A 26305-nucleotide genomic window follows, 5' to 3' on the forward strand; every position below is an offset into this window, starting at 1 on the left:
CTTCTCCTGTCTTCATGTGCATCTAATTGCCACCTTGAAAACTGTGGAAATGGTTTTTTTGAACATCAATGTCGTTTCAGGACGTGTAGACATTTAATAGGTCATATTCCTGTTGTTAACAACTGTTTTTCGTTACTTGGCATAACACGAAGTTGTAAAAGGAAAGCGGGAAGTGAGGAAGCCTTGCTTAGCTGTCGTTGCATCACTGAGTTGTGAATGAACCTGGAGATGTGTAGAAGTGGGACTCATTGCTTGCAGAAACTGCTGATGAGTGTAAGGGGGAATGTGAGTGCTTTGTAACACCAAGGGCTCAGGGTACCTGGTTTTACATGTTGTCTATTCTGTCATTCTAGAATTTGGACCCTTTATTTTCCAAAACACAGAAGTTACCACATAGAATTGGTTTCTGAATTTCCAAGTTGGTGGGTGCAGCCTTTGAGGTGCAAAGTCCAGAAATCAGTGTGTAGGAATGTACTTTTCAGAGGCACAGGTGTCAAGGAGCAAGAACGGGGATGTTCAAAGCTCCCAAGCTTTGATCTGTAGACAAAGCAGCACTACAGGCAAAGAGATGACAATTTTAGCTGCAGGAGACTTTGGATTAGGACTACAAGCTTGTTCCCAAATTAGCTTTCGTTCTGGTTCCACTTACCTTACAGAGGTGTCACCTGCTAAGCTTTTCTCCTCTGTCGCTTGGGGAAATGGAGGGTTAAATCTTCTTCAGGAAGCTCAGGAATGGATAAAGGTGAGGTCCGTGCCCTGTGGTTGTACTGAGATAGATGGAGCATGAGGCAGTAAAAGGCAGTACTTGGAGCTGTTCGTTTTGGTGGAGGGAGTATCTCTTCTGTGAATTCTGAGTGCTGGTCTGGAGTTCTGATACTTTCCTCCCTGCAATCTCACGCGGAGAGATGCTTGGTGTGCACCTTCCCTGCACTTGGCTTTCCAGGGAAGGGAGTTCTACATGAAGCCGAAGTTCAGATTTTCATTCAAAAGGGTGTTCAAAGGTTTTATTGAGTTTGACAGGTTTGATTTTAAGTCATAAGTGTGTTAAAAACTGTTGCTAGGATTTAAGTGTCTGGTGAAATCAATGTATGTATGATGGGTGTATTAAAATTTCTTAGAGAATTCCTTGGAATGTCAAGTTACTGCCCAAGAAACTTTAATTGGAAAACAATTATATTTTTAGAATTAAGAATATTTTTCTTTTAGGAGGATGAATTTTGGGTGGATTTTATTCTAGAGTAGGTACTTGCTTCATTTGAATCATATGCTTGCATGGATGCATATAATTCCAAATTCAGCAACTTCTGAACTACTCTGTTTTACATGATACTTGTCAGAAGAACTCTGATCTATACCATGCTGTCAAAGCTGCCAGCAAGAGGTGAATTGGCTCAGCTTTGTGAACCACGCAGGGAGAACTGCGAGCTACAAAAGACAACTCTAGTATTATACAGTCTTCTAATAAAATGCAGAGAAAATGATTCAATACTGACAATGGACAAAGATTTTGTGATTAAGAGTGTTGCCTGCCTTGCTTACTCATCCTTTTTCAAGAGAGCAACATTTTCTAACTTGCTATGAAACCTGAAGATAAAACATATAAGAATTTGACCTTAAACTGCATTTCAGCAGTTTGCAAAGTGTTTTCTCTTTTTTTTTTTAGAGTGAATGTGTTTCCAAACATGACACTTGTTTTAAATTTCAAGGCTCCTATTTCAGATGCTGAATGTATATGCCAAGTATTGATTTCACTATTTTGAAGGGAAAATGTCATCTAACAGAAGACAGACTCTAAACTTGTCCAAATTATCTCCCTAGTAATCAGAAGGAAATTTTTCTACACTAGCATTTAGCAAAATGGCCTTTTGTTACTTTAGTATACCAATGTCTATCATAATTGCATGGTGGTAGAAGATAAATGTTTACCAATGTACAGCTCGTTTTATGCCTGTATGTACTGCATTTTCTTGTAACATCTGTGAAAATGGGATTTGATAATTATGTGGGCAAGATTTCATATAGTCTGTATTTTGTGTTACTTTAAGGGAAAGCTGTAATTGTGATCCGTATTGTTAATGTCTTAAAGCTTTTTGTATGTTGAGAGATTTTTTTGTGTTGTAAATCTTGTAACATCTTTTTGAACTGTTTCAAGATGGAACTCCCACCCTTCCAACATAAGCCATTCTGTGATTCTATGATTATTATGTTTACTGGCTTTGATGCTAATTCATTTAGCAAGTTTTTCTATGAAAGCTTGTAGAAGGGCATAAATATGTCAACGATGGTAGAGAAATATATATAAATAAAATGTGGAAAGGTAACAGCACAGGTGAAAAAGGTTGAAGACAAGGCAGGACTGCAGTGTATCTGCGTCGACAGCATCTGTACTTCCTAGGTGGTCTATAAAAATAGTGTTTGCTGCACGGCAAGGAGGAGTGGGCGTACCCAGGTGTTTTCCACTTGTGTCTCAGAAAACAGCCATGAAGCTTGCACACGTGTACTAAAATCAACAGAACAAGTCAGCTGGTAAACATGGAGTTGATAACTGGGAACAAATACTTCTGGTGGTGTGATCCAGAATGGTGAATACATGTAGAGAAGGCAATTGTGTATCTTTGAGGAAAGCAGTGGTTTAGGAAAATGTAGTTGAGTTATACAAGTTTCAGCCTCATAATTGCCTCAGATTTTATATGCTCCTGATCACTTGACTAATGGAAAAAAGGTTGTGCATGCAATTTGGTATCTAGCCACTTAAAATGCCCAAAATTAATCTCAGGACTAAAATGATACTTGTTTTAATTAAAGCTTCTTTCTTCTGTTGAATGACGGACATGCATGGAAGAGACCACTTGCTCATGTGGCAAGTGCAAATAAAAGCAAAAAGTGTATGTAAAATTCGATGAAGGAAGAAGAAATGCTTTTACACTGGTAAAATGAAAAGAAAATAATACAGGCTAATCCTGTAGAAGTAATCCTGTAGATAGTAGAAGACTTGCGTTTCTATTTTAACTTGATTGCATTGAGTGGCTCTCCTGTTCATCTTAGAACTGTGTTACATGCTGACTCTGTATGTTTTTGCAATTGTATTAGCTGCAGCCTGGGAATTATTTGCTCCAGTTAAAATATTAATGAGTGTGTAACTGGTCCAAGAGCTGTTTTTAATAGAACACTGAAGTTTGCATTTGAACAAAGGTGGGACTTTGTTTCTAGCCTTATCTTGGAAATAGGGGAAACCACCATGAGAACTATGAGCACTCATCACCTGCAAGACCACCCTCCTATGCTAACCACTGTGCTCGACTAGCAATACTTTAAACTTGACTTGGAAGAGTGTTGCTTTTTATGCCATCAAAACAGTGAGTAGGGGGTGAAATACTTGCCCTTCTACTACCCTGATATGCTGGTGGGAACTCCATCAGCAGCGCCACTGCAGACATCATAGCAGCTCAGTGACTGTTTGGTTTCAGTATCTAGGGGAGGGCGAAGTTTGTGTTCCCTGCACAATCGTACATCCTCCCTCTCTTCCCTACCAAAGGTTGGGTAGTGGATTTTGTTGATCTCAGAATAACTAAACGTTTTATATAAAATGTTTCAGTGCTTGACCTTGTGCAAATCACGGTGATGCATTGCATAAGAAGTCTGTCTGAGACTAAGTGTGAATTTCTATGTGCAAAACTGATACCTGAAAACTTGCGATCTAAAGTAAATACCTTGACCCTTAGGACATAATCAAGTAAAATAGGTTCTAATACTGTTTGCACTTGCCGTTGCACAGTTACTAACTTGTATTACCAGCAGATCCCAGTAAAGAGATTAGACAACTGAATTACGAAACAGCCTATTTTTCAGGCACTTGCAGATCAGAGATATGTACTGTATATTGAAAGTAATATAAAGGCACATCAAACAAGTATTAAATTACCCTGCTAGCACATGCAGTCTTCCGAAGAACAGGATTTAAAAAAAAATAGCTATAGGCTTTTGCTACCTCATTCTAATATGAATATATTTGAGCTACTGTTCGATATGTCTTGGCTGAAAGGCAGAAGCAAAAGTTTGTTTCTTCACCCATGGTGAGCAGATTATACCATCCCAGTGTAATTTTTTCACCTCACTGCATTTTAAAACCTTGCACTTCTCATTCTCATTGTGCATAATGATTATTTTGTGTCACATTCCAATTGGCTAAAAATGTCAATCCATTCTCCTCTACAGTGTTTCTATTTGTAAGAACGTTTTGATTGATAACCAGCGTTTTTACAAAAGTACCTCTACTTTCGCCATAAAAGTTGTGTTTGAAGAGGGGTGGCTGTGCTGCATAGTGATGCAGTTGCTATCTGTGGGAAATGCTCTTATAACACATCAGAGGCGCTGATGGCTGAGAAACCTGTTTCTGGACTCATTAAAACAAGCTACAGGAGCAGAAATACAGTAAATAGTTTTCTACAGCAGAGTGAGTAGGAGCATGTTATAATAAAAAAGAGGTGTCTTAGTAGCAGTTTCAAAATGTAACAGTTATAGTACTCCCTAACTGCTGCAAGCGCTGGAGCTGGAAAATACAATTTAAATATTTTCATGCAATTCAATAGATATAGTTTTGTTCTTTGTAAACAATAAGTATGTACTTCGTGGCTACCTCCTTGATGGGCATGAGAAATATTAGGAAACCAGTATGTGTAGCAGTGGAAAAAGTAGCTAATTTTTAATACAAAGTATAGAACTATCTTTGCTTCCCTGTCCATGTCACACTTAATAGTGGCTTTTATTTGAAATACATGGTAGAAAGCAGGGTATGTAGGTCAGAGTTAAATGGTAAATTTTTGAGATGAGTTCAGAACAGAGTATCAAGGCTCATAAATAGACACAAATCCAGTATTTCATAAGGCATGAGGAACAGGATGGGGTTTTGAGGGGTTTATTTGGTTTGACTTTTTTCTTCCAGAAGCACATGAAAGAGAATGGACATTGTGGCTGTAATTAATGTTACTGTAATTTCTGAATTTCGTGATTTGATTTTTTTTTAATAGCAAACAGAAAAAGCGTTTCTTCACACCCTCCTGGCCTCCATGCCTTTTGAGCTATTGCAAATAGGTGGGAGTTGAGATTGTGCTGAATAGGAGTTCTGGAACTCTGGGAATGTCATGTAAACTAGTTCATATTGTGTTTGAAAGGTAAATCAAGTGTGCTTGTACAAATATTCTGTTTGGAAAAGTGTTTAAACCATGAGAAATGCAGAATTGCATTTGGTATTAAAATAATGCAAACTGATGTTTGAAATGCTTGCTCTTCGCTCTTGAGGTGTACTTGATATAATTTTACCATAGATGATGCATATTATTTTCAGAGGGTTTTTTTTGTTTCATGTTCTTTAGTTGTGAAGTTGCAACCTAACCCACTATCTGTTCTACTTTTAAGTCGTGTGATTAAGACAGACATGGAGTTGGAAGTTCTGCGCTACACCAATAAAATCTCCAGTGAAGCTCATAAAGAGGTAATAGATCCTTTACTGTTAATAATTTTTGCTCTTAGTGTAGCAGTGGTACTCAGAAAATGTTCCCAGCAACCCCTGAATTGCTCAGTAATAAAATAATGGAAAGGCTGGGTAGAAATAAGAGGATAATATCCCTCCGATCATAGCCCAGTAATGTACCTTGCATTGTCCTTGAACTCGCTGGTGCATTTGTGATGTGTGAGAAATGAAGTGTGGTTTTGAGCAAGAGCTGGAGCCTCAGCAGAAGGTGACCTGCTTGCAATCCACCTATCCTGTGTGCACAAGTACTTGTGTAGTGATGGAGAAAGAAGAGATCAAGGTGATTGTTATTCTGGCCCGTGTCAGCACGTGCAGGTCTGAAAAGTTCACCTAGCAGGTTACTCTCTCCAGATCCTTACAAACTGAAGGAGTGTTTCCATGCACAATGGAGGATAGTGCAAGGATTCCATAGGTTGCCCCTCAGAGTTGGGTATGTCCCCCAGTACAGTGCCTCAGGATGCTGTTCTCTTGACAGCAGCGTGGCGAAGACAAATCCAGGCGCTCAGCAAGGCTACTCAGGTAGGACCTAGCACTGCACCAGCGGAATCATATTGCTTTACTGGTATTGATGACAAAATTAACCTGGCTGTCAGCCCTGTACTCCAGTTAGTGATGCCGCGATGCTGTGAGTTCTGAGCTACGACCAGAGGGAGCTCAGGTCAAAGTAGCTGATGAGGTTACTGACTCAAGTGTTTTCTTTGCTCCTGCTCTTCAGATTTCTGAACTGTGAAGTGTAGAACTAATGTGAAGTGAATATTGTAAAATTCAAAAACACGTCTGGGGACAGTCATTTGCATTCATTCTCCTTGGTCCTTCTTCATCCTTGAATAATCTCACATCTGAGAGCATTTCTTCCATAGAGCAACTGCCTAGAACTTTTATAGTACTGAAACAGCCAAAGGAATAAAACCAGCACACATTCTCAGCAAATCTGAGAACAAAAGTCAGACTTAGGGGTTGTAAAACTCTAGTAGTTTTCTGTCGATTCATACTGCAGAGTATAAAAGAGAATTTCCCGTTGTAGTATATTTCAGTTCACAGCTTTGTTTTGCTTGTGTTTTGTAAAAGTAAAACAAAAGGACTTGCTGCCAAGTTCACTGGAGCTTTCAGAATTAAACATTGGTATTTTGATGAGCTGCACTTCTTACGATATAGTGGTTTGGCAATTAAACTTGTTTTATGACTGGAGACTGCAGGCCTTTCTAAAGATTAAAATTAGTTTGATTTTTAATGTAGTTTTAAAATGCATCTACTGGTGTAAGTTTAAATGAAGTACAGATGATATTTTTGTAATATAGGTTCCTCTGGAGATACTCAGTCATTAGCCATAAATTTATAAATATGAGATTCCTGCCTGCTCTGAATGTCTCATGTTAATGTGTGTCTTACAGGTGATGAAGGCAGTAAAAGTGGGAATGAAAGAATACGAGATGGAGAGGTAAGAGTTCTTTCAATAATTGTAATAAAAAGGAAGAAGTCTCTCTAGTAGGGGTAGAAGCAAGAACTGAGGCCAAGTAGTACCATTGATTGAATTGAGACTGAGAGCTTGTTGCTCTGTGAAGACTATTGGAAGCATTATTTTATTATTTTGAGGTGGTACTTCATCAGTTTCAAACATGCGTTTGATGATGGTTCATTATTTTTTTGGTGATGGTGTAGTGTGACATAAGTCTCTTCCTGGAGTTTTAGTAATTTACAGAAGCTTTTGAAATAGCTGTTGTTATTGTTTGAAGCTATCCAATAAAACCATGTTTACGGATAAACATTGCCCTTATGCTTGTTATGCCTAGAAGACTGCATGTATGAGTGTTTAAGAGCCTTATAAAAGGCTATGTTCAATTACATTTTGCCTGCAATTACAAGTCAGCATTACCGGTACTTAGCCTGTACAAGGAGCTCATCTCACAAACGTAGTGGATGTTACTACAGCTGTTAAGAACTCACGAATACAGCACATATCTCTTATGTTGAAGAAGACATGCTGTACAGGCATATAAAAGGATTGGTCGCTCTGATACGATAGTGAGGCGTCTAGATACAAGGAAAACATTGCCTCCTCTTTAAAGTCAGTATTTACATTAGATCATCAGCAGCCTGTCTTATAAAGCACTTACACAATATTTTCAATTTTCAAAGTATCTATGTAACGAAGAAATAGAAGATGGCAGTCAGGTCTCAGTTATTAACTGTTTCTTGGCAGTAATTTCTCTAACGTTAGTAAACAGGCTAAATTCAGCACCCAGTGAGGGGAAAGTTAGGTGTTTGTCATCAGGATTTCAGTGTAGCTCAAAGGTCAAATAATACCCTTAGAACGTATACAATATGGAGAAACTACTGTTGCTTTTAAGCAGTTTAAATTTCTGCAGTCTTGATAGACTCCTGCCTGTAATTTGTGCTTCAAATTCCAGTTACATCACCAGGTGACAGGGGAAAACATTTGTTGTGTACATTCCCCCGTTAACTTTATTAGTGAACTTGTGTTTGTGTTTGGTTTACTCACTGCCCACGCTATACATACTGATAGTGGAATTTTGCCTCTGGAAGCCAATAGTAATCAAAAGTTTCCCTAGGGCAGAGTTTGTTCTCAAGTTCTTATAAATGTCATGATCCTGGCAGTTTGATTAAATGTCATGCAACAAATATATACATACATATATATATATACAGACATATATATATATGTATTATATATACACACAATTTTCTGTAAGTCTATGAGTTATGTTACATTTTCGCTCCAGGACTTTCATTCTTCTCTGGCTACCTTCTTCTCTACACAGCAACCTTTTGAAAAGATTATTTGTATCTTTCAATTAAAAAAAAAATTAAAAAATTAGGCAACTGTCTGTTAAACCTACTTAAAATTGCCTTCTGTTCTTACGTCTTGATAGATTACACTTCTTGAAAGGGTTTGAGGTTATTTCACTAATGAAAGAGGTCTTGGCAGACTACCTCAGAGGCTATAATTAGAACTTCAGTTGCTGTTCCATTACTAAGTAGGGAAAAGGGTCCTAAAAATGTAAACGTGTTGTTTCCTCACCTTTCTGGGAAGTAACGTGTATTTGAAATGTAGACGAAATTAAGAAACAGTCTAGGAAATCTTGACTCTGTGTGCAGATAAATGCATTAATGTAGCGTATGAAGGGAACTTTCAAAGACCTAAAAGTAGGTAACATCCAAAAATAGTCAGCTTTGGTGCATCTGAAATCCAAGAGTACAGAGAATGTATTCTTCATCTGTATAGATTTATCAGAAGTATTCACTCTTGTATTTAGGAGATCGATTTAAAGTTAATGAAGTTTTTAATTCTCTGATGTTTCTAGGGCTTCCACTCCCTTTGTGAAAGCTTTCTGACTGGTGTGGCCCTGTTCCCCAGGTGCATTTGCAGTTCCCACTGATGGCTGTGAAGTTGAGAATTTTTGAATTTAATATAGATATCTCTTGAAATGTGACGAGCAAACCTCTTTCCATGTTGCTTTACTTCATTCTTTGACGTGGTGGAGTGTAGTATGTCTTTTGGGGGTATAAAGCTGATCTGACCCTGTCTGCTAGGAAGAATAGCGTGAGAGATCCCAAAAGCAATTAAAATTTTCCATTACTACATGAAGGACCTACGTGTTGCCTTTTCTTTGTTCAGTCGGTCAAGAAGCCTTCCTACAAAAAATGAGTCATTTCACTTCTAACTTGTAATACAGCAAGAATATGTTAAAATATTTTAGGAAATGTATCTAAGTCAACAAAGCTAATTCTATTCCTAGGATTGGGCTTATTCTCTTAGAAGTAATTTGAAGGAAATAAGTAAATTATGGAGAAGTCTCTAGATAAGAGAGTGTCTTTTATTCTGAGGATTGAAAGCTAGCTTCAAAAATATGCTGGAAGTATTCTTACCACTGGTAAACGATTTTGAACCAGTAATGTGTTAATGCTGAGATATACAAAAATTGAATGCATTTAACTGCAGGTCCAGTCAGGCCTGACTTCTTTTTTTGGTTTGATGTTATTTAACTTTAATATGTGGTTAGTTGACTTTAAGGGGACAGCCAAGGCAATTATCTACAAACAGTAATTCACAGCATGTGTAATTGCATATAAAGTCATTTTGGTAGGTCAGATTCTGGATTTTCTCTGAAGTAGTTTATTTAGTATTTGTGCTTATCTCATGTTTAATTAATCTTCTTTAATTAAAGACTTAATTAGGAAAGTGCTCTGTAGTGAATATATTGTTAAAACACAACAAAATGATAAAAGGAGTCTCTTCAGCTTGAGAAGGATGTGAAAAAAATTTGTGATAGCAGCTAAGTTATTTCAAGTGTGTATATATAAACAAAAATATTTTATGTGTATATATATAGGGATGTGTACATACACAGTGAAAGTACTAATTAAGACCTACAATCGTTGGTTTCAGGATGCTCTAAATATCTGTCAGATACCTTCTCTAAATAGTGCTTAGCAATTTCTACTGTTGCATTGCATTTACTGGATGAAGTTTTGAATTTTCTGTGCGTTTTCTCCTTTGTTCCTGTTTTTTGTTGATTGAAGAGAACAATTTTGATATTGGGATGGCAAATTGGAGTTGCTGAGTTGATGTGGGAATGGTATGAAAGTGTGTGCTGTGGCAACAGAAGAGCAACTTTCTCCCTAAGTGGTGTTGGACCTGTAGCCACTGTGTGCATTATCTGCCTTTGTGGCAGTTTATCTTGTTCTTAAGGGCACTGAAGGCCCTATGATAGGAGTGTGGGCACAAACCTGAATTAATTAAATTATCCTGAAGTTGTCATTCCCTTGATGATGCTGGGCAGCGTTGGGCCAGACCTGAACACTCATTGCCTTGTCCAAGATCTCCCTGATTTATGTGACTGTCTCGGAACCCTCTGCGGCTGCTGAGCACAGGAGCGCCGCAGTGCTGCCATGCAAATAACTGTGATTCCAGAGTCCAAGAACTTGGCTATTTTAAAGCAGAGAAGCAATCAGTGGATGTAAAGGGTGGGTGCTGTGACATGCAGGGTCAGAGGTAGGTAACGGCACTTAGTGTGTTGTTTCCAGCAGTAAAAGCAGCAAAGTAAGAAGAATCTGACTGACTTGCTTAGAGTCTGTGTGATCCTATAGCTCTTGGGCACTGCTTAGGCACTGGTTTTATTGTTGGTTCTTATTATCAGCTTGCAGACAAAGCCTCTTCATCTCCGCCTGTCTGCTTTCCCCTCTATAAGGTTTGCCTGCATCTCTTCCTTACAACTTTAAATGTTTCAGTGCTAAGGCTGGAACAAGCGGTGGAGGGCAGTGTATGTGCCACAGGGCCTCGCAGGAGCTGGTTACCCCCAGGCAGCCGGAGGGTTTCCTGGGCCTGACACTGATTCCTCAGATGTGCTTGTAGAGGGGCGAGCTGGAGTTTGTTCAGAGCCTGTGCCAGGCAGGTCGAGCTGGTTGCCCAGCTGTGCAGAAGCCCCCTCCATACATCTCTTAGATCTGTACAGCCATACAAGTAATTGTGGGGATTTTGCAGTAATACTAAATTTAAACTCTGCTCTGCTGTAACATCAACAATTTCCAGAAAAAAATGGCAAGAAGGCAGCTACAGAGGTTTTTCCTTTTTTGCTTACTATGCTTACAGACTATTTTTACACCTTGCCTCTTTTACTAGCCAGAGCTGATCCGAGTTCCTTATCCCTATTCTTTTTAGTGCTGTCCCTGATTCCAAAGCAGAACTTAAGACTCTGAGATGAGTTGCTGTCATATCTGTCAATGTTAAATTTCACTATCTGTGGAAGTCTGAGAGTGCTCTTGTGGATTATGGCTCTCATCTTTCATTTATCTCTCTCTCCTCTGCTCCAGTGGAACAAACTGGAAATAAAACATACATGTTATTACGCTAGGAAAAAGAAAATAGCCAGAATAATTTTATTTTCCTTTGGGTATTTCCTTTTAGTGAAATGCTGATTATTTTAGCTAATCAGGATTTGCCACTTACCATCTCCTGATAGATTTTGCTCTTTGAGTGTCTTTGAGAAAGTCTCTGACTTTTGCAGCAAATTAAAAATATTTCTATTTTATTCATGATCTAGTTTTTGTATTTAGAATTTCAACTCAAGCATAGCCTTTCTAAGTCCTTCATGTAAGTGTGTGTGGATAGTAAACAAGAATGCCCATTGCAGCTGACAAAAATACACGGGTGAATTCTCCACAGTTGCTTTTTGACATGGCAGTGGTGTTGAATTGAGCCGTGACCCTCACTGGTATTTGTGTATAGGATTTATTTTTATCAGACAGGAGACCAGCACTCCATTAATCTCAAGCAGCATGTCAGTGTGCTCAGTTACTGAAATGTGATTTTCTTTTCTCTTTTTTTTTTTTAAACAGTTGATAGCATTGTATAGCCTGAAAATGTCTTGACTGCCTTGTTTCCCAAAGCTGTGCCACAGTTAGAGGTGATAGTTTTTTAAATGTAGGTTGCAGCTATCCAAAGGCTGGATTTAAAACTTTAAAATACTTTAAAAACATCTGAAAGAGAGGAGGAGAGCAGCTTTTCCCCATGTTTAAAAAAACCCGAATCATCCACTCATTTTTCCTTTGTTCCTGCATGCCTGTGTGACAGGACTGATGTACATGCCTGCCTGCTGTCGGGGCAGGGTTTTGGCACTAAGACAATCCTGTGCCCAAGTTTATTTATTTGCCTTTATATCTAGTTCTAGTAGAAGGGTCAAAGGAAGAAACGGATCGGCAGCAATTTCTGATTTTAACAAAATGTGCACACCATACAGCAGCCCAGGAGATCAGTTCAACAGGGATCGATCGGACTGGGGCTGGCGGGGAAGCGACTGGCGGAGCTGGTGGTTTCTTACTTGGGCCTGGGGAGCAGCATGGCGTCACCCAAAACTTCCCGAAAACGATGGTACGAAATGACCTGCAGTGGTCTGGGCCCAGGTAGACAGCATAGTGCAGCTCTGACAGCACGTGCTGGGTAGCTGCTTAGGTTGAGGTGAGCCACTGGATCTCAGGTGTCCAAGCCCAGAGGAAAGTCTGATGTGATGTCTTTACTGGGAAGAGCAACTGGATTCAGATACTTCCTGCAGCCCTGCCCCTTCTGCCTGCCTTCCTTCAGGTACAGCTCGTCCTTTGATGTTCTGAATTAGCTGTCTCCCCTGATTTCCTAATCCGCCTGAATTAATGTTGTAAATAATCTTAAAATAAATTTGAATATAAAAATTGGTTAAGAAACCCCCTGAGCATTGTTCCTCCTCTGTGCCACAGAGGCACAAATGCATATGTGCACACACTCGATCAGCGGAAGTGGGCATGAGGATTGCCTCCTGGACGCGGAGACCTTCCGTCTCAGCAACTCAGCTGTTATAGAAATGTTTCTCTAGTAAATCCATTTCGAGAGGTTCCAGCTGCCCCAGCTCTGGCAAACATGTACCTGTTTCTGGTTGTCCTGCTCTCCCCTTCTCTCCAGCTGAGAAGTATGTGGGGCAGAAACCTCCTGGGCAGGGGAGCGTGGGGGCAGTGGAACCTCAGAGATAGGAGTTGCCTGGACTGTTGGGCTCTCTGGTCATGGTGGCTGGTGGTGGACTCCATTAACTGCTGGGAGTAGTGGAGCAGTTCCAGTGTATTCCTAGTAACCTCTCAGCATTTTCCCTTTGCAGGAGGTCCTGTGGTAAGCCTGTATGCTCTCACTTTCACTAGAGGACAGCTTCGTTTACCTCCTTGATGTCACTTTAATTAGCTCTTTGTGTAGAAGAGTGCTATTTAATTGCACAGGTCTCTTTTGTGACTTGTGATTGAAGTTCCACATAATTGAGTTTTATCTTCTAAAAAAACCCCAACTTTATAGAAGCAGACATTTGGGAGTGCCTTAAAATAAAACCCTCTACTAGTCCACAGATCCCAAAGAGTAATGACCGTGCTGGTATGAGAAAATGGTTCCAGTCAGAAAGAGAGCTGGATGTGTGGAAGGATGTATGCAATGTGGGTGCATACAGAATTGGTCTTGCTTGCTTAGCAAGATATAACCCAACTTTAAATGCTGTGTCACTGTATGTCCTTACAGGGTTATTAATCTAGTTAGTGCTGTGATAATTTGTAATTACCCTTTTATCATCTTTTGGAAATCAAAAGGTAGTTGCAATTTTTATTTAAATTTTGCATCTGATTGAAAATTACAAGCAATATTAATTTCTGTGGGTGTTTTGTAGAGTGACTATTACTATTATATAAAAAGGTTTTGTCTCAAATTAGCAATGATCTCAGTTTTCACTGAATGTAGCATGGCATTGAGATAGTGAACTAATTAGCATTAATAATGACAAGCTAAGATTGGAGATATGCGAAATGGAACTCATTGTGAAAGACAGCAGGCTGAACTGATTATTATGTGCTGTGGATTTTGTTCATGCTTGTTCAGACAAGTCAAAAGTAAAGATTCTGCCATATGTGAGGCTTTATCTGCATTGTGAGCTTTAGTTCAATAATTCTTGCTAATTGCTGTTGAAGCAGAGAGATCAGAATTTTATGTTTGTTGTTGGCTCTCATCTTTTGATAACTAGAATTGCCGTGTGATCATGCTCAGAGACTAGAAGCCCAACTTCACGAACGGGGTGGAATACCAAGCCCCTCCATTAATATCATGATGTCACACACTGACCTTCTGAAATCAAAACCATTTTACACAGATGGAAATAAAATGAGCAGATTCTGTTCCTTGCTGTTGGCGTGCCCTCTGCATAAATTCTTAGAGCATCCTCATCACCATGGTGAGTGTGTAAGTGCTGCCTTCCAACTTATTAGGCAGTGTTCCTAATGTCTATCCTGATGGCTCTGGTTTTTTGTTTGGTTTGTTGTCTGTTGTTGCATCCTCTCTCTAGGGGAATAATTATGCAGAACTGTGTACTATTTTGGCAAGTGGCAGTTTTTTTAGTGTACCCATCGTCAGCAGTATTGAAAAAAACAAGGTCAGGATTATAATCACAGGATGATACATGATAGTCTTTTTTACTTTGATTCTCCATGCTTGGAGATGAGCTTGGGCTCCACATTATTTTTGAGTTACATAGATTTTGCTTTCAGCAGCTCTTCCTGAGTAGATCAGAATGAGCCTTGAGGAGATCTTGAGAAGTGAGGGATACGAAAAGCAAACTGACTCTGTGTCTTCTGACTCGTCTACTGAAATCTATGTATTTAAAAGAACCAGTGAGGTTTATGATATATGAAAGCTCCACGAGTTAATCCATCAGTGTAGGGTGCAGTTGCCATAATTTCTCACTTGGTACAATCCTCCTGTAGAATGTCATCTCTTTCTGGAGTATTGAACTGGATTTATGTTGTTTCTTGCTGCAAAATAAACCTGCTATGTCCTCTTGGTCAGCACTGAATGGCAGAGGTGGGAAGGCATTCTTACGTCTCTGGTTAGCAGATAATTCGTAAAAATTGTGTGAAGTTGCTTAGGTGCAAGGTGTACCTCTAAGCTGTAAATGTTAGGATTGTGTAAAGTTTAGGGTGTTAGATGTGATTATTAATGGCCTTTTGCCTGCCTAATCTGTAGATTTCCTCCATAATGGAAGTTTTGATACTGAATGTAATATGGTACATTGGATCAAGTCTCCAGGATATTTTTTTTCTTTACTATGTGTTTAAAGGAGGAGAAGAACATGTCTGTGACTAATGTGTTGTGTAAGTTGGAAATGTCAACAGTATTCAGGAGTTGGCTTCCCAGTCCTGCAAGATATGGGGAGATTTCAGAGATCTTTGTGTTGAGGGAGGAGTCACCTGGTTTTTGTCAGAAATTCTGTCTTTGTGAGAAGGAAGTCGGTACCATTTAACTGAGGAAGATCCTGGCCAACACTGTTTCTGTTGCTGTTGCGAGTCAAAGAAGCTTGTGTCCATAAAACCTGCCTAAGTGTTCGAGAATTTGTTTGTGTTGGGTCATCTTGTTGATTATTTGGGACTGGTGGGGCCAGGAGGTCTCTTGCTTGGAAGAGTTCCTGAATGGATGTTGTAACTTTGTTTTGGTAGTTTTTGGTATTGCTTTGTGCTTAATTTTCTTATTGATTGTAACAGTTGGTATCAGCATACTGGTTTTACCACCTACGACAAGTGCTTGGAAGACTGCTAAAATGCTGCCCTCTGGGTCCCTAGGGCAGTTTAGAACGGGCATTGAAAATTAATCTGTTCTTGTGCTTCAGCCCATCAGTCTGCATTAACCTTTGATTTCCACTGTTGGTGTTTGGTCTCCTGCAGCTCAGGTGCTGGCAAACAGCCAGAGCTCTGGGGAAAAGGAGCAGCACTCACAGAGATGATGTGTGACTTGAGGCCGATGAATGGATCAGCAGGACCCTGAGCACAGGGTGTGGCTTGCTTGGGGATGTGCAGGTTTTGTGACCTCGGTTGAACTTTTCCCAGGAATTGGAGAAAGTGTCATGGGTAGATGGAGTCACAAAATGCACCTGTGTCTTCGTGAACATGCATCTTCATGTTACAGTATTTTATTGTCCTTAAGGTTGTCATATCCCATATGACAAATTACTGCATTATTCTCAAAGAATTGTTCAAGTATCTGAAAAAGTATTGAGGCAGATTAAGCTCTATAATGAGACTTCAACCTCCTTCTAACCTAAGTCTTTACTGTGCTTCTGCTTCGTTGTTTAACAGAAGTTCAAACTTGAAGTATTGAATTTGAAACTGAAAGGAAGATTATGAAGCATTGGTGATTATGTTGGCATTTTGTGTCACTGAGTAGTACTTGTGTGTTATGTGCTATGTGGGTGGCCGTGTGTTTGCTAAGAAGCGTAACTGAAGATGAAAGTTTAATTATTTCTTCAAGGCAAATCCTCGCTCCCATGGACTTACACTTGCATAAGAAAAATGAAAATTCATAAGGAGTGTAAAAATTGGCTAAAATTAAAAACCATTTATTTTTACCCTATTTATTCTTCTGAATAATAAAATTTCCCCATGGGTTTTTGGAACATATGTGGAATAATTACACTGCAGAAGTGGTGCTTTAGTTCAGTTTCTAGAGCTAGGGCAAGCGTTGTGATTATGCTGCGAGCTTAAGTCTAGGTTTTATAGAAAATCTCATTCAAGGCTCTGTTGCCGTCAAGTGCAAAAAACAGTGACCCATGGATTGGTCCCTGTGGGAGCAATTATTCTTTGCAGAGATTTTTTTCCGACACTGAATATTATAAATGTCAGAAAAAAGTTTAACCCTCAGTACCTCTAAAAGAATGTTTCCATACCTGCTGGCAAGAATATAATTTTTTAGCTTGTATTTGCAAGCATTTTAGGTTTAAGCCAGGATTGTTTTTAAAAAACTTGTCTTTATAAACAACTCAAATGTAGCAGCGCTGTCTTTTAGTTACAGCCTGCATGGCTTGGCGAAGACAAATCAGAGGCTGAAGCTGCCTGATGCTGCTTAATGTAGTGCTGTGCCCAAGCCTCCTGTGATGGGCTTCTTGCACGTTGGGTGCAGTGTGAACTGATGATTAAAACCTCTTGTCTATCAGTGGCAGAGGGGGGAGAATGCAGAGTGAGCATGGGGTTGCTTAGGAACGCGGGTTAGCATCTGATATTCAGTATGCATGAGTGAAATGTTTTGGTTTACAAAACCAATATGTTCTTCTTCCAGCCATCGGTCTGTGGAAAGCAGTGGGTAGCAGGAGCTGATGCTTGCCTTCAGGGAAATAGGTTTCCTTTTGAAGAGATGCAACGTGTGCATTTTCACTTCCTTAATTCTGGTGTTTGTTTATTTAAGTCTTATAAATCAAAGCATGTGCATTATTCCTAGCAGAAATTAAAACAATATTTTTCTGTTACTTAAAATAGCAGATCCAAAGCCAGCAGATTTCCTGCCCCCATTCCTGTTTATTTTCTAATATATCTTCTTCGGTGCTGAGCGCATTAACTGTGATAAACTGTGATGAAATGGATAGAACTTGCACCATGTGTTCAGAGGCTTTTGCAAAGTGCAAGTAGTTGTGAGAAGCCAAGAGGAGTGTTGTGCTACCTCTCTCGGAAGGTCGAGCTGGAGATGGGTAGAAGCACCTTTCACTCACCGTAATATTGCAGTGAGGCGTAAAGGCAAATACATCAAACCTACAGTGGGAGGAGTTACCTTCATTTGTACTTCCCACACCCCCCCCCGTTAGTGATTTGTATTTATCATATTGCTTGGTACTCTTCTAAATTTGAAGTATTGATGATACTCAAAATAGTCTCAAGCAACATTAAAGGAAGAGCTTCTGATTTTGAGAAATGAAGAGAGGACCTTACAAGTAAAAACGGGTAAGTTTTTTCCTGTTGGACTTATGCTAAAGGCTGCAGATTCATTTGTGTGGGCAGACACAAGTGATATCTTTTAGCTGTTGTGTAGAATTTGACAATTTTACAGAGGAAAGTTATGTTAGGTTTTGGTTCTGTTATGCTTAGCACGCATAATTGTATGAAGAAGTAATTTAAAAAGATTTAGTGAGGCCTTTCAGCAGTTCAAAACTTTATCCCAAAATATTCTGAAAACAGAGAAAAGTCTATTTCAGAGTATTATTGGGAAATGCACTGCCCTGAGGTTATGTACCATGTTGTAGAGTTCAGGTGAGACGGCCAGAGCTTCATAACCTCCAGCACGTTACTTCACTTGGCTCTACACAAAATGTGCTGCTTCTCTACAGGCACCCTGGCTGGACCGGCATCTGTGGACATGATCCCTGTGTGTTGTTTTTAGCTCAAACTACTGTTTGCCAGGTGAATTCATTCCTTCATTGTTCAGTCTGTACACTTTATCTCGCTCCACTTTCCTGTCCTCTTTTGTGAGGTGGGTTATGCCTTTGGCCCCTGCTTTGGTTCTTTGAAGACACCTTGGAAAAATCGATGGGTGTAAGCATGCGTAGGTAGAGACTGTTCAAGTGGTTTACTTTTGAATGTGCGAGACGAAGGTTGTGCGTTACAGGTTTGTACTCTGCTGGGTTGCTTGGCCTTGGTTGGCGGGGCAGAGCGGGAAGTGCCTCGGATGCTGGTGGGACCAGTTCAAGTAAGGGGTCCTGCTCCTCGGTGCCAGCCAGTGCTCCACACCAGGTTCATCTTCCCAGTCTGCTAGTGGCCTCGTGCTGATCCTCAACGCTCAAAATGGACTGTGGGCCTCCAGGCTTCCAGCTTACAGCTGCGAATCACAGCTGTCACCACTGTCATGCCAGTTAAATGCCAGACCGCTACCAGGTGCCATTCACCTTCCTTCACTGCTGCCACACGTGCTGGTTAGCCCCTGCTAGCAACCAGTGCCCCTCCCGGATGCCAGAAAGATGCTGCTGCTGCCTGCGCTGAGCTGTAGCTGCCTGTGCAGCAGTGGGCCAGGCGCTGGCAGGGACCTGCTGGTCGTGGCTGTGGGCACCGTTTATACTAAAAGCAAGAGGCACGGGACTTCTCAAAGCTGTCAGCAAGGAAAACTTGGCTTAAAGGATTTGCTTTCACCCAGAAGGAGCCTAAGTGAAGGACTTGGTTGTTGCCTTCTGAAAGACTAGAGAAGTGGATTGTTTTAGCAGTGCCCTTCAGCATCACTGGAAAAAAGACCTTTCAGGGTAAAAAAAAAATAAATCATCAGAGAATAAAACTTTTTATGCCATCTTTCATACATCAGGAAGAATTTTAGAAGCTGATAGGGATGAGTGGGAAACACGTGTCTTTTTCTGTATTTTGCCTTACTGGAAGGTAACTTGTACAGTTGCAACAGTAGTTTTAAATCTTAATTTTCTAGGGGGCTGGGGAAAAAGGCATTACTTCCTTTATTTTTTCAGGTGGACCATAGGCAGTCGTAGCTGGCCATGTTAGTCTACACCACTAGACCACACATTCAGTTAACTCTGAGATACCCCTAGTTTTATATGTTTTTTTTTCCCTCTTTTTTTCACCCTAAAGAAGTATTTTGAATCTTTGAATCATTTATCTTGGTGGGTTTGTGCAAACTGGAAGGAAGTTCAAAATTCATCAAGCTGCTGAAAAGGGATCTGGGAAAAAATGCATATCAGCTGCCCTGATAGGTAGTGTGCTTGTAGCCCTTGCCAGTGGCCTTGAGATCAAACAGCAGAGAAATAGCTTCACAGTAAGAGCCCGGGATATTCTAACTAGGTAATGAGTAGGGGCTTGCTTTTGATTTAGTGCATGGCTTTAGAATCAATCTATAAAGCTTTGAAGAGAAAAAAAATAAACCTCTGAGGGAAAGGGAAGGGCCATACAATTGGCTGTTATTGTCTACTTGTCTTGTCTAATTCCAAGAGTGTGGGCTGAAAGTGGATGACAGTGTGCAGAAATTTCAACTCTTGGTCAATTCCTTTGTAGATTCAAGCTGAGATATGGTTCACATCATGCTGATTCTTGGATAATACTCAGTTTCATCTTAGCTATAGATTATGTGTGTACGGGTGCAGTTGGAATTTGACAAGAGTTGGATGTGTGATGCAACTTTCAGCTCTTGTATATGAAATTCCTGCTCTGATCTCCTTTTCTTTCATCTCCAGTATGTGTCTTTCATTAAAGAATTGGATGGTGAAGTGGATGTGATAGCTTGCAGAATAGTTCAGAACCACATGCAGCAGTATTTTTTTTTTTTTTTACTCAAGTAAATCACTGCGGTTTGGAAAACTTAGGAATTTTGCACTGGAATTTGGATTTAGAAATGCAGTTTGTAATTGTCAAAACACCGTTTCATTTAAATTGCTCGGCTGTTAATTTGTGTGAAGTTGACGCTTGAGTTGAAGGCTAATAGCTGCCTTGGTGCATTGCTCATTTTTAAGTCTTGTCTATTACAGAGATAACTGTGGAGGTAGTTTGTCATTTGTATAGCTGCGGAGGGCAATACTATTGTTTGGGGACCTGGGGGTTGACTTTCACATGCACAGGCTCTTTTTGGTACATTGGTAAAACTTGGACATAGTGAAGAGCTGATCTTTCCGATCTTGAAGTTATAATACGTGTATTACAGGAGTTGTTTCCGCTATTCAGAACCAATCTGTTTTCTGTTAAAATCCAGAAAACTTGTGGTTTTGTCATCTGAAAAATGAATTGTTCGAACCTACAGGTGTAATTCTTGTTCTGTGCAGAGAGTGCTCTCAATGTCATTGTTCCTACATTAATATGCACATGATGTCAGGGATTTTAGTGCATGCGACAGATTCTTCTGATGTGACTTGTAACAAGGATTTGTGGGGGACTTTTCTGGAAAAGAAGGTACTACCTTGCATCTATGGTCTTCATTTCCAAAACCAGGAATCCTGCAAACTGAGGTAAGGTTTTCGTTCATAGTAACACTTTTATCTAGAGATATTTTCTCTTCACATTTCAAATTAATCAGTAATGTTTTATTCATAATAAAATATTTTTTCTCAGTTCACATAGGGATATTAATTTCAATGTACATGATGGTATAGCCATGAATGAAAATGTTTTCCCCACCCCAAAACTAGAAAGCTACTACTTCATTAGGAAGCTAATTTTTTTTTGGTCTCTCAGCTCTTAATTCTTCCCGAGTGTGTTCCTGCTTTATGATGATTTAGGCTGGCAATAGACAGCCGACAGTTTTTTGTTGTTGGGTTTTTGGTTTGTTTTTTTTCCCTCCATGCTTTCTTGCCTGTACCCATTCATTATTTCAATATCAGGAATATTTGAAACTTGGAGCATAAACTGTGAAATATTTGGTGTGCTGTCTTTTACATAGTTAATAGATGTACTGAATCCCCAAAGTATAAATCAAATTATGTAGCCTATTACACTTTACATAGGAGAAACAAAATATGAAATATTTTACAATGCATAAAGTGAGTGTGAATCAAAATTTTGTTGTTCCTAAGGGATACAATTTTGACAATTTTATAAGGTTGCAATTTATTTGTAGGGTGAGTTGGCACACAGTTTTGATAAAACTAATGTTCACACAGCATACTGCTAAGAAGAATAGTTTTTTAAAGCCACTAGTCTAGCTCATTTGTATTGTTATAACAAAGTATCTGTTAAACTCCCTAGAAGCCTGCCTCTCTGAGATATATGTATGAACCCTGCATGGTAATGCTTGTCTGAATGTGAACAACATAAGCTTTCAGTCTGTGCGGACGTATATTTTTAAGGAATAGCAAAAAAAAGAAAGCTGTTAAGAATTGGGAGAGGGGGAAAAAAAGGCCTTTTTTTTTTTTTTTTTTTTTTTTTTGTGCAATACAGACTTGATCTTACGCAACAGACTCGGCAAATAATGTTGGCCTTGGATAGTTCATGCTGCTTTTTGCTGTGAAAGAATTGTCTGATGTGACTCTCCAAAGAATAGGACTGTTGATAGAATAACATTTCATTGAACAAATACTTCAAATTGTTGTCTTGCAAGATATTCCTCTAAAAATACATGTTAAATCATACTACATGCTGGACTGAATGCACATTGATCAAAATTCAAAATACGGCTTTTTACATGAGTGCTATGTGCTGCTTTTTTTTCTGAACAGCATGCATAGAAAAGGTAACGTGGAAATTCTGTGCCCACCGCAGTTGTCTTTCCAACTGCTGACATGGAGTTTGAAGCAGAGATCAGAGCTGTGATGAGGTTCCCATACAGACTTACCGGCAAAGAATTATGACTGAAACTATAGCTTTTCTTGCTTTCCAGACTTAGAATGGCATTAGACACCAGTTCAAATTTCTAGCTTCATTTTTAACATCTCTATTTTCTTTGAAATTGCTTAAAAATGCTTGGCTGGCAGCCATTTCTGAAATGTCTACAGAGACATACAATTTCACAAGAACCAGCTTAATAACTGGTATTTATTATTTTTAATTTTATTTTTTACTTTTCTTTCCTTTTTTGCTATTTGAGTTGCACCAAGAAAGCAAGTCTGCAAGCATCTGCATTTCCTTGTCCTTCTCTCTCTCTTCACTTGCATCTTTTCAATCTTTTGTAGTCTTTGTTCAGCCACATGCAATGTACTAAGACAAGGAAGGGTGTCTCACAGTTATCTGTCTCACTATTTGGAATATATGGGATATATTTATATAGAAATGTCGTGGACAGATTATGATAGGCAGTAATGAACCTGAGAGGGGATAGTTTAGAAAATAATAGTGAGAGGAGTTTGGTAAAAAAAAACCACTTATGAAGCCGAGAAGCTGAAAAAAATGAGCTTAGAGTAGGAACTAAAAATACTTGAGCTCAAGATTTTGCTTATCATCCTGATCTTTTGGTTTTTCTCATTGAACATTTTATCTTTCTTAAAGGTGTAAAGACAATCTGTTATTGCAGGGAGAATTTAAGAACTCTTAAGGGCTGAAAATCAGTGATTTCTGAATGGTTACATTCTGAAAGAAATGAAGTTACCAGGAGTGTTTTCAGTACCTGGGTACTTGGCAGAGAGCTTGCTCTGTTCAATGTCACAAAGCGCAGAAAGATTCAGGACAGCTTTTCACAGATACATGGGCTGTCAAAATCTTTCTTAATGAGAGTTCATACCAGTTGGGTGGGACGAGACCAGAAGGAATACTGTTGTTTTTTAAATAGCACTAGTTAGCCTCCAGAACACATTTTCCTTGCTGGTGAAATTATTAGAAATACTGAGCATGGAAAGTCTGAAAGGTGTGATATAATGGAACAGGCTGTGTGCGTGAAAGAAGAGTGAAGTTCAAGTACTCCAGCCAGGATCCATGTATGTTTAAAATACGATTTGTATATATTTTAAGTTATAGAAGATTTATGTGCACACACATCTCTCTCTCTATTATAATATTTAAAATTGCTTTAAATAAGCTCTGATGGGCACAATGTCTTAGAGGCTTTAACACCTTTAGGAGTTGTTGTACAGGTACAGAACACCTGTCTCTGAAAAGGCTGTTTGAGCAGCAGTGCTCTGGGCGGTTATTAGCAGCTTCTCAAGATTCTTGCAGTCCCAATCCTACAGTCACAGTTTCAGGGAGAGAGGACAAGTGAACTTTGCCAATTTTTTTCTTGGCAAGACATGTTATTTCCCATTTCTCTCTCCTGATCTACATGCAAGAGGCTGGCAGAGGACTGCTAAACAAACTCTTAAACATCCATGCCTGCAGAGGCGAGAAGGAGAATGCCAGTGAGCCTGGCTCTTGCCACAATACTTCTTCACTCCTACCTGAGGGTTCGTTACACGTGTCCATAGTCTGCAAAAAGCGGTTGTGTGCCATCTTCAGCCTGTGAACACTGGGTTGTTTCTTGCAGCACAGTGGTGAGGACCACTAAAATGAGAAGAACTGAGACCTCAGTATAAGTAAATAGAAGTAGGAACAGTATATTGCAGGAAAATGCCTCAGCAGCTCACAAACATTTAGTGGAGATTTGGTGTATAGTTCTGATCTCTTGTCATTGAAGTCTAAGCAATGTAAAAACCAGTATCTGTAGTCACATTCGAAGGTCTTGATTTTCGTCGTGATTAGGGAAAGCAAATGCTGCTCTAAGTCAGAGTGCAGGATTATGGAGAGGCTTTGAAAGATACAGAAGCCCAAAGGGATTAAGGAAGAGGAATGCTTATAGGCTACTAAACCTAGTAGCAAGTATGAGAAAATAGAGAGATAATCTTTAGCCAACAAAGAATCTACACAGACAAATTTCACATGAACTTGCAATTATTGGAAAAGTTCAGTGTGGACTAAATCAAGAAATTGTAAAAAAACCCCCCCAGATTCCTCATGTTAAGAGGGTTTTTAGGAGAGTGAGAAATGAGAAGCAAAAGCTTAGCATTTTACTTTTCAGAATGTGAGAAGCCACTAGGACTTCATCAGGTTGGTAAGATGTTATTTGTTGGGGTTTTTTTTGTTTCTTTATTCATCCTTTTTATTAAAAGAAGATTCAAAGAGAGGTAAGGGTTTGGTGGTTGTAGATAGCAAATGCAGAAGCTGTATATGGCTTATATAATTGTCTTTATTCTGAATAAAACCAGATTTTTTTGTACAATATTGTATACTTTATCTTTTTCCAACTAGGAGACTGTATCAGATTAATTTTCTGTGAAGCCTAGTGGTATTTCCTATTTAAGGACTTACTGCACATGAGATTTCTTAGTAAATGAATTGCATATTGGCCTAAATGTTTGCTTTTCTCCGAGGCTAAAGATTGCTGTTGTCTGGGTGTGAGTGCATCAAAGCATCACTAAGTGCCAGTGTGACAACGCGTAGCCTTGTGGTGACTTTGCCCCTTGTACATCCTGTGGTATGAAAATCTTGCTGTGTTTTTTTAACACTGTTAATACAAGGAATTCATTAAAGAGGGTAGATGGACTTGCCTTGTACCAACAGTTATCATGTCAGAACAGAAAACTAGAATAAATGCTTGTCCAATGACAGAAGTGAGGGAAGCTGCCAGCTGAGACGCTGCCAACTCGACCAGCTGGGACAGGGATCAGCATATCCAGGGGCTAAGGCTTGCACCAGAAGTTAAAATATGTTTTCGTACTGACCTCTGCCAGAAGATGCTAAACAAGTCTCTTTGACCACCTTATGTTTTCACTTTCATTATTTCTCTTCTCTGTGGAGAGAGAGCAGAAGCTCCAGTTGTGTGTCGGTGCCTGTAACAGCAAGTGGCCGACCTCAGCTGAGTCTCTTGCTCCTCTGTGATGCTGCTGAAATGTGCCCCCAAAGCCACCCATAAGGCCCACGTTCCTTTCACATGCAATATCCAGCTCCTGCAGTTACGCTCCTTCGGGATGTTAAGGTTGAATTCCAGTTTTCTGTTAAGTTAATCAGATTTGCTTTTGCTATGTGGTTTTGTTGTTGTTGTTAGTCAACTCAGGAAACTACTAATTAAAAAACTGGTAGACTTCTTTTTAAAGATTCTTAACACAGTTATTAAATATAAAGAGAATGAAATTAAACTGCTAGTAAATGATGGAGTGGGAATGTGAGTCTGGGTAGTCTCTGAATTGCAGTTCACCCCAGTGCACTAATTGCTGCAAGTACGGAAGGTAGCTGGAATAAATAGGGGAATCTTTTTTAATTCTCCCCCAAAACTTGGAGTGTTCATAAAGGAGTTTTGCAAGACTATGTAGGAAACTCACTCAAGGGAAACATGATAAAATGTATTATAAAAATAGAAGTAGGAAGAAAAAATTCCCCTTTTTAAAATATTTTTTTTTTAGCTGTGGGTGAGCTTTGTATATCTTGGTCTTGTTTTGACTAGCTGTGGTCAAGAAGGTGAAAATCTGAATGATTGTACACTTGGAAAAGATGAATTGTACCAATTTAAAGAGCTTTTATTGCATTGATTATTTTGTAGGAAGGTAAACAAATAGTCTGGAGAACTGCAGTTTATATATGTATTGTATGCATTTTTACAGAAGTGTCCATTTTCTGTTGCAATTATTAGAAATTCAAAAAGAAAAATTTAAAACCTGTGTTCTTCCAATAGAGCCCTCACAATTGTTAAATCATAGAATCATTTGGGTTGGAAAAGACCTTTAAGATCATTGAGTTCAAGCATTACAGAATGGTTACAGAACCAGTAACCTTGCAATGTCAGGTTGTTAACCTCAAGCCTCTCCTTTCCTGTTTTTTCTAATGAAGACTGGTAGAAATAATTCAATTTCCTTGCCTGAAGAAGCCTGGAGGAGCTATGCTTTCCCAAAGGCAGGCTTGGGCTGTGTTGGGGTCTGGTGAGCTCACCTGGTGCACAGGAAGCTGCAAGAGAAATGGATTCATCTGCTTTCGTTATCCAAGCTAACAGGGAATTAAAAGTAAGGCTAGAGAGCAAAAAATATATTGGATTCCTTTCAGCTTGGATTATCAAAGGAGCTGCTGCTAATG

At 39.4% G+C, this 26305-nt stretch overlaps 1 protein-coding gene across 1 annotated transcript in view; it reads left to right on the top strand.

The window, feature by feature from the left end:
* Window positions 1–26305, top strand: part of PEPD (peptidase D) — a gene marked incomplete at its 5' end in the record, with an annotated part of 127816 nt that overhangs the window by 26776 nt on the left and 74735 nt on the right. The window contains 2 exons of the mRNA XM_009870010.1: window positions 5416–5491; window positions 6922–6968. Coding sequence (XP_009868312.1) covers window positions 5416–5491; window positions 6922–6968 — 123 coding nt within the window. The remainder of the gene's footprint in view (window positions 1–5415; window positions 5492–6921; window positions 6969–26305) is intronic.

The sequence above is a fragment of the Apaloderma vittatum genome, unplaced genomic scaffold (genome assembly GCF_000703405.1).
Source record: "Apaloderma vittatum isolate BGI_N311 unplaced genomic scaffold, ASM70340v1 scaffold12065, whole genome shotgun sequence".
Classification (NCBI taxonomy): domain Eukaryota; kingdom Metazoa; phylum Chordata; class Aves; order Trogoniformes; family Trogonidae; genus Apaloderma; species Apaloderma vittatum.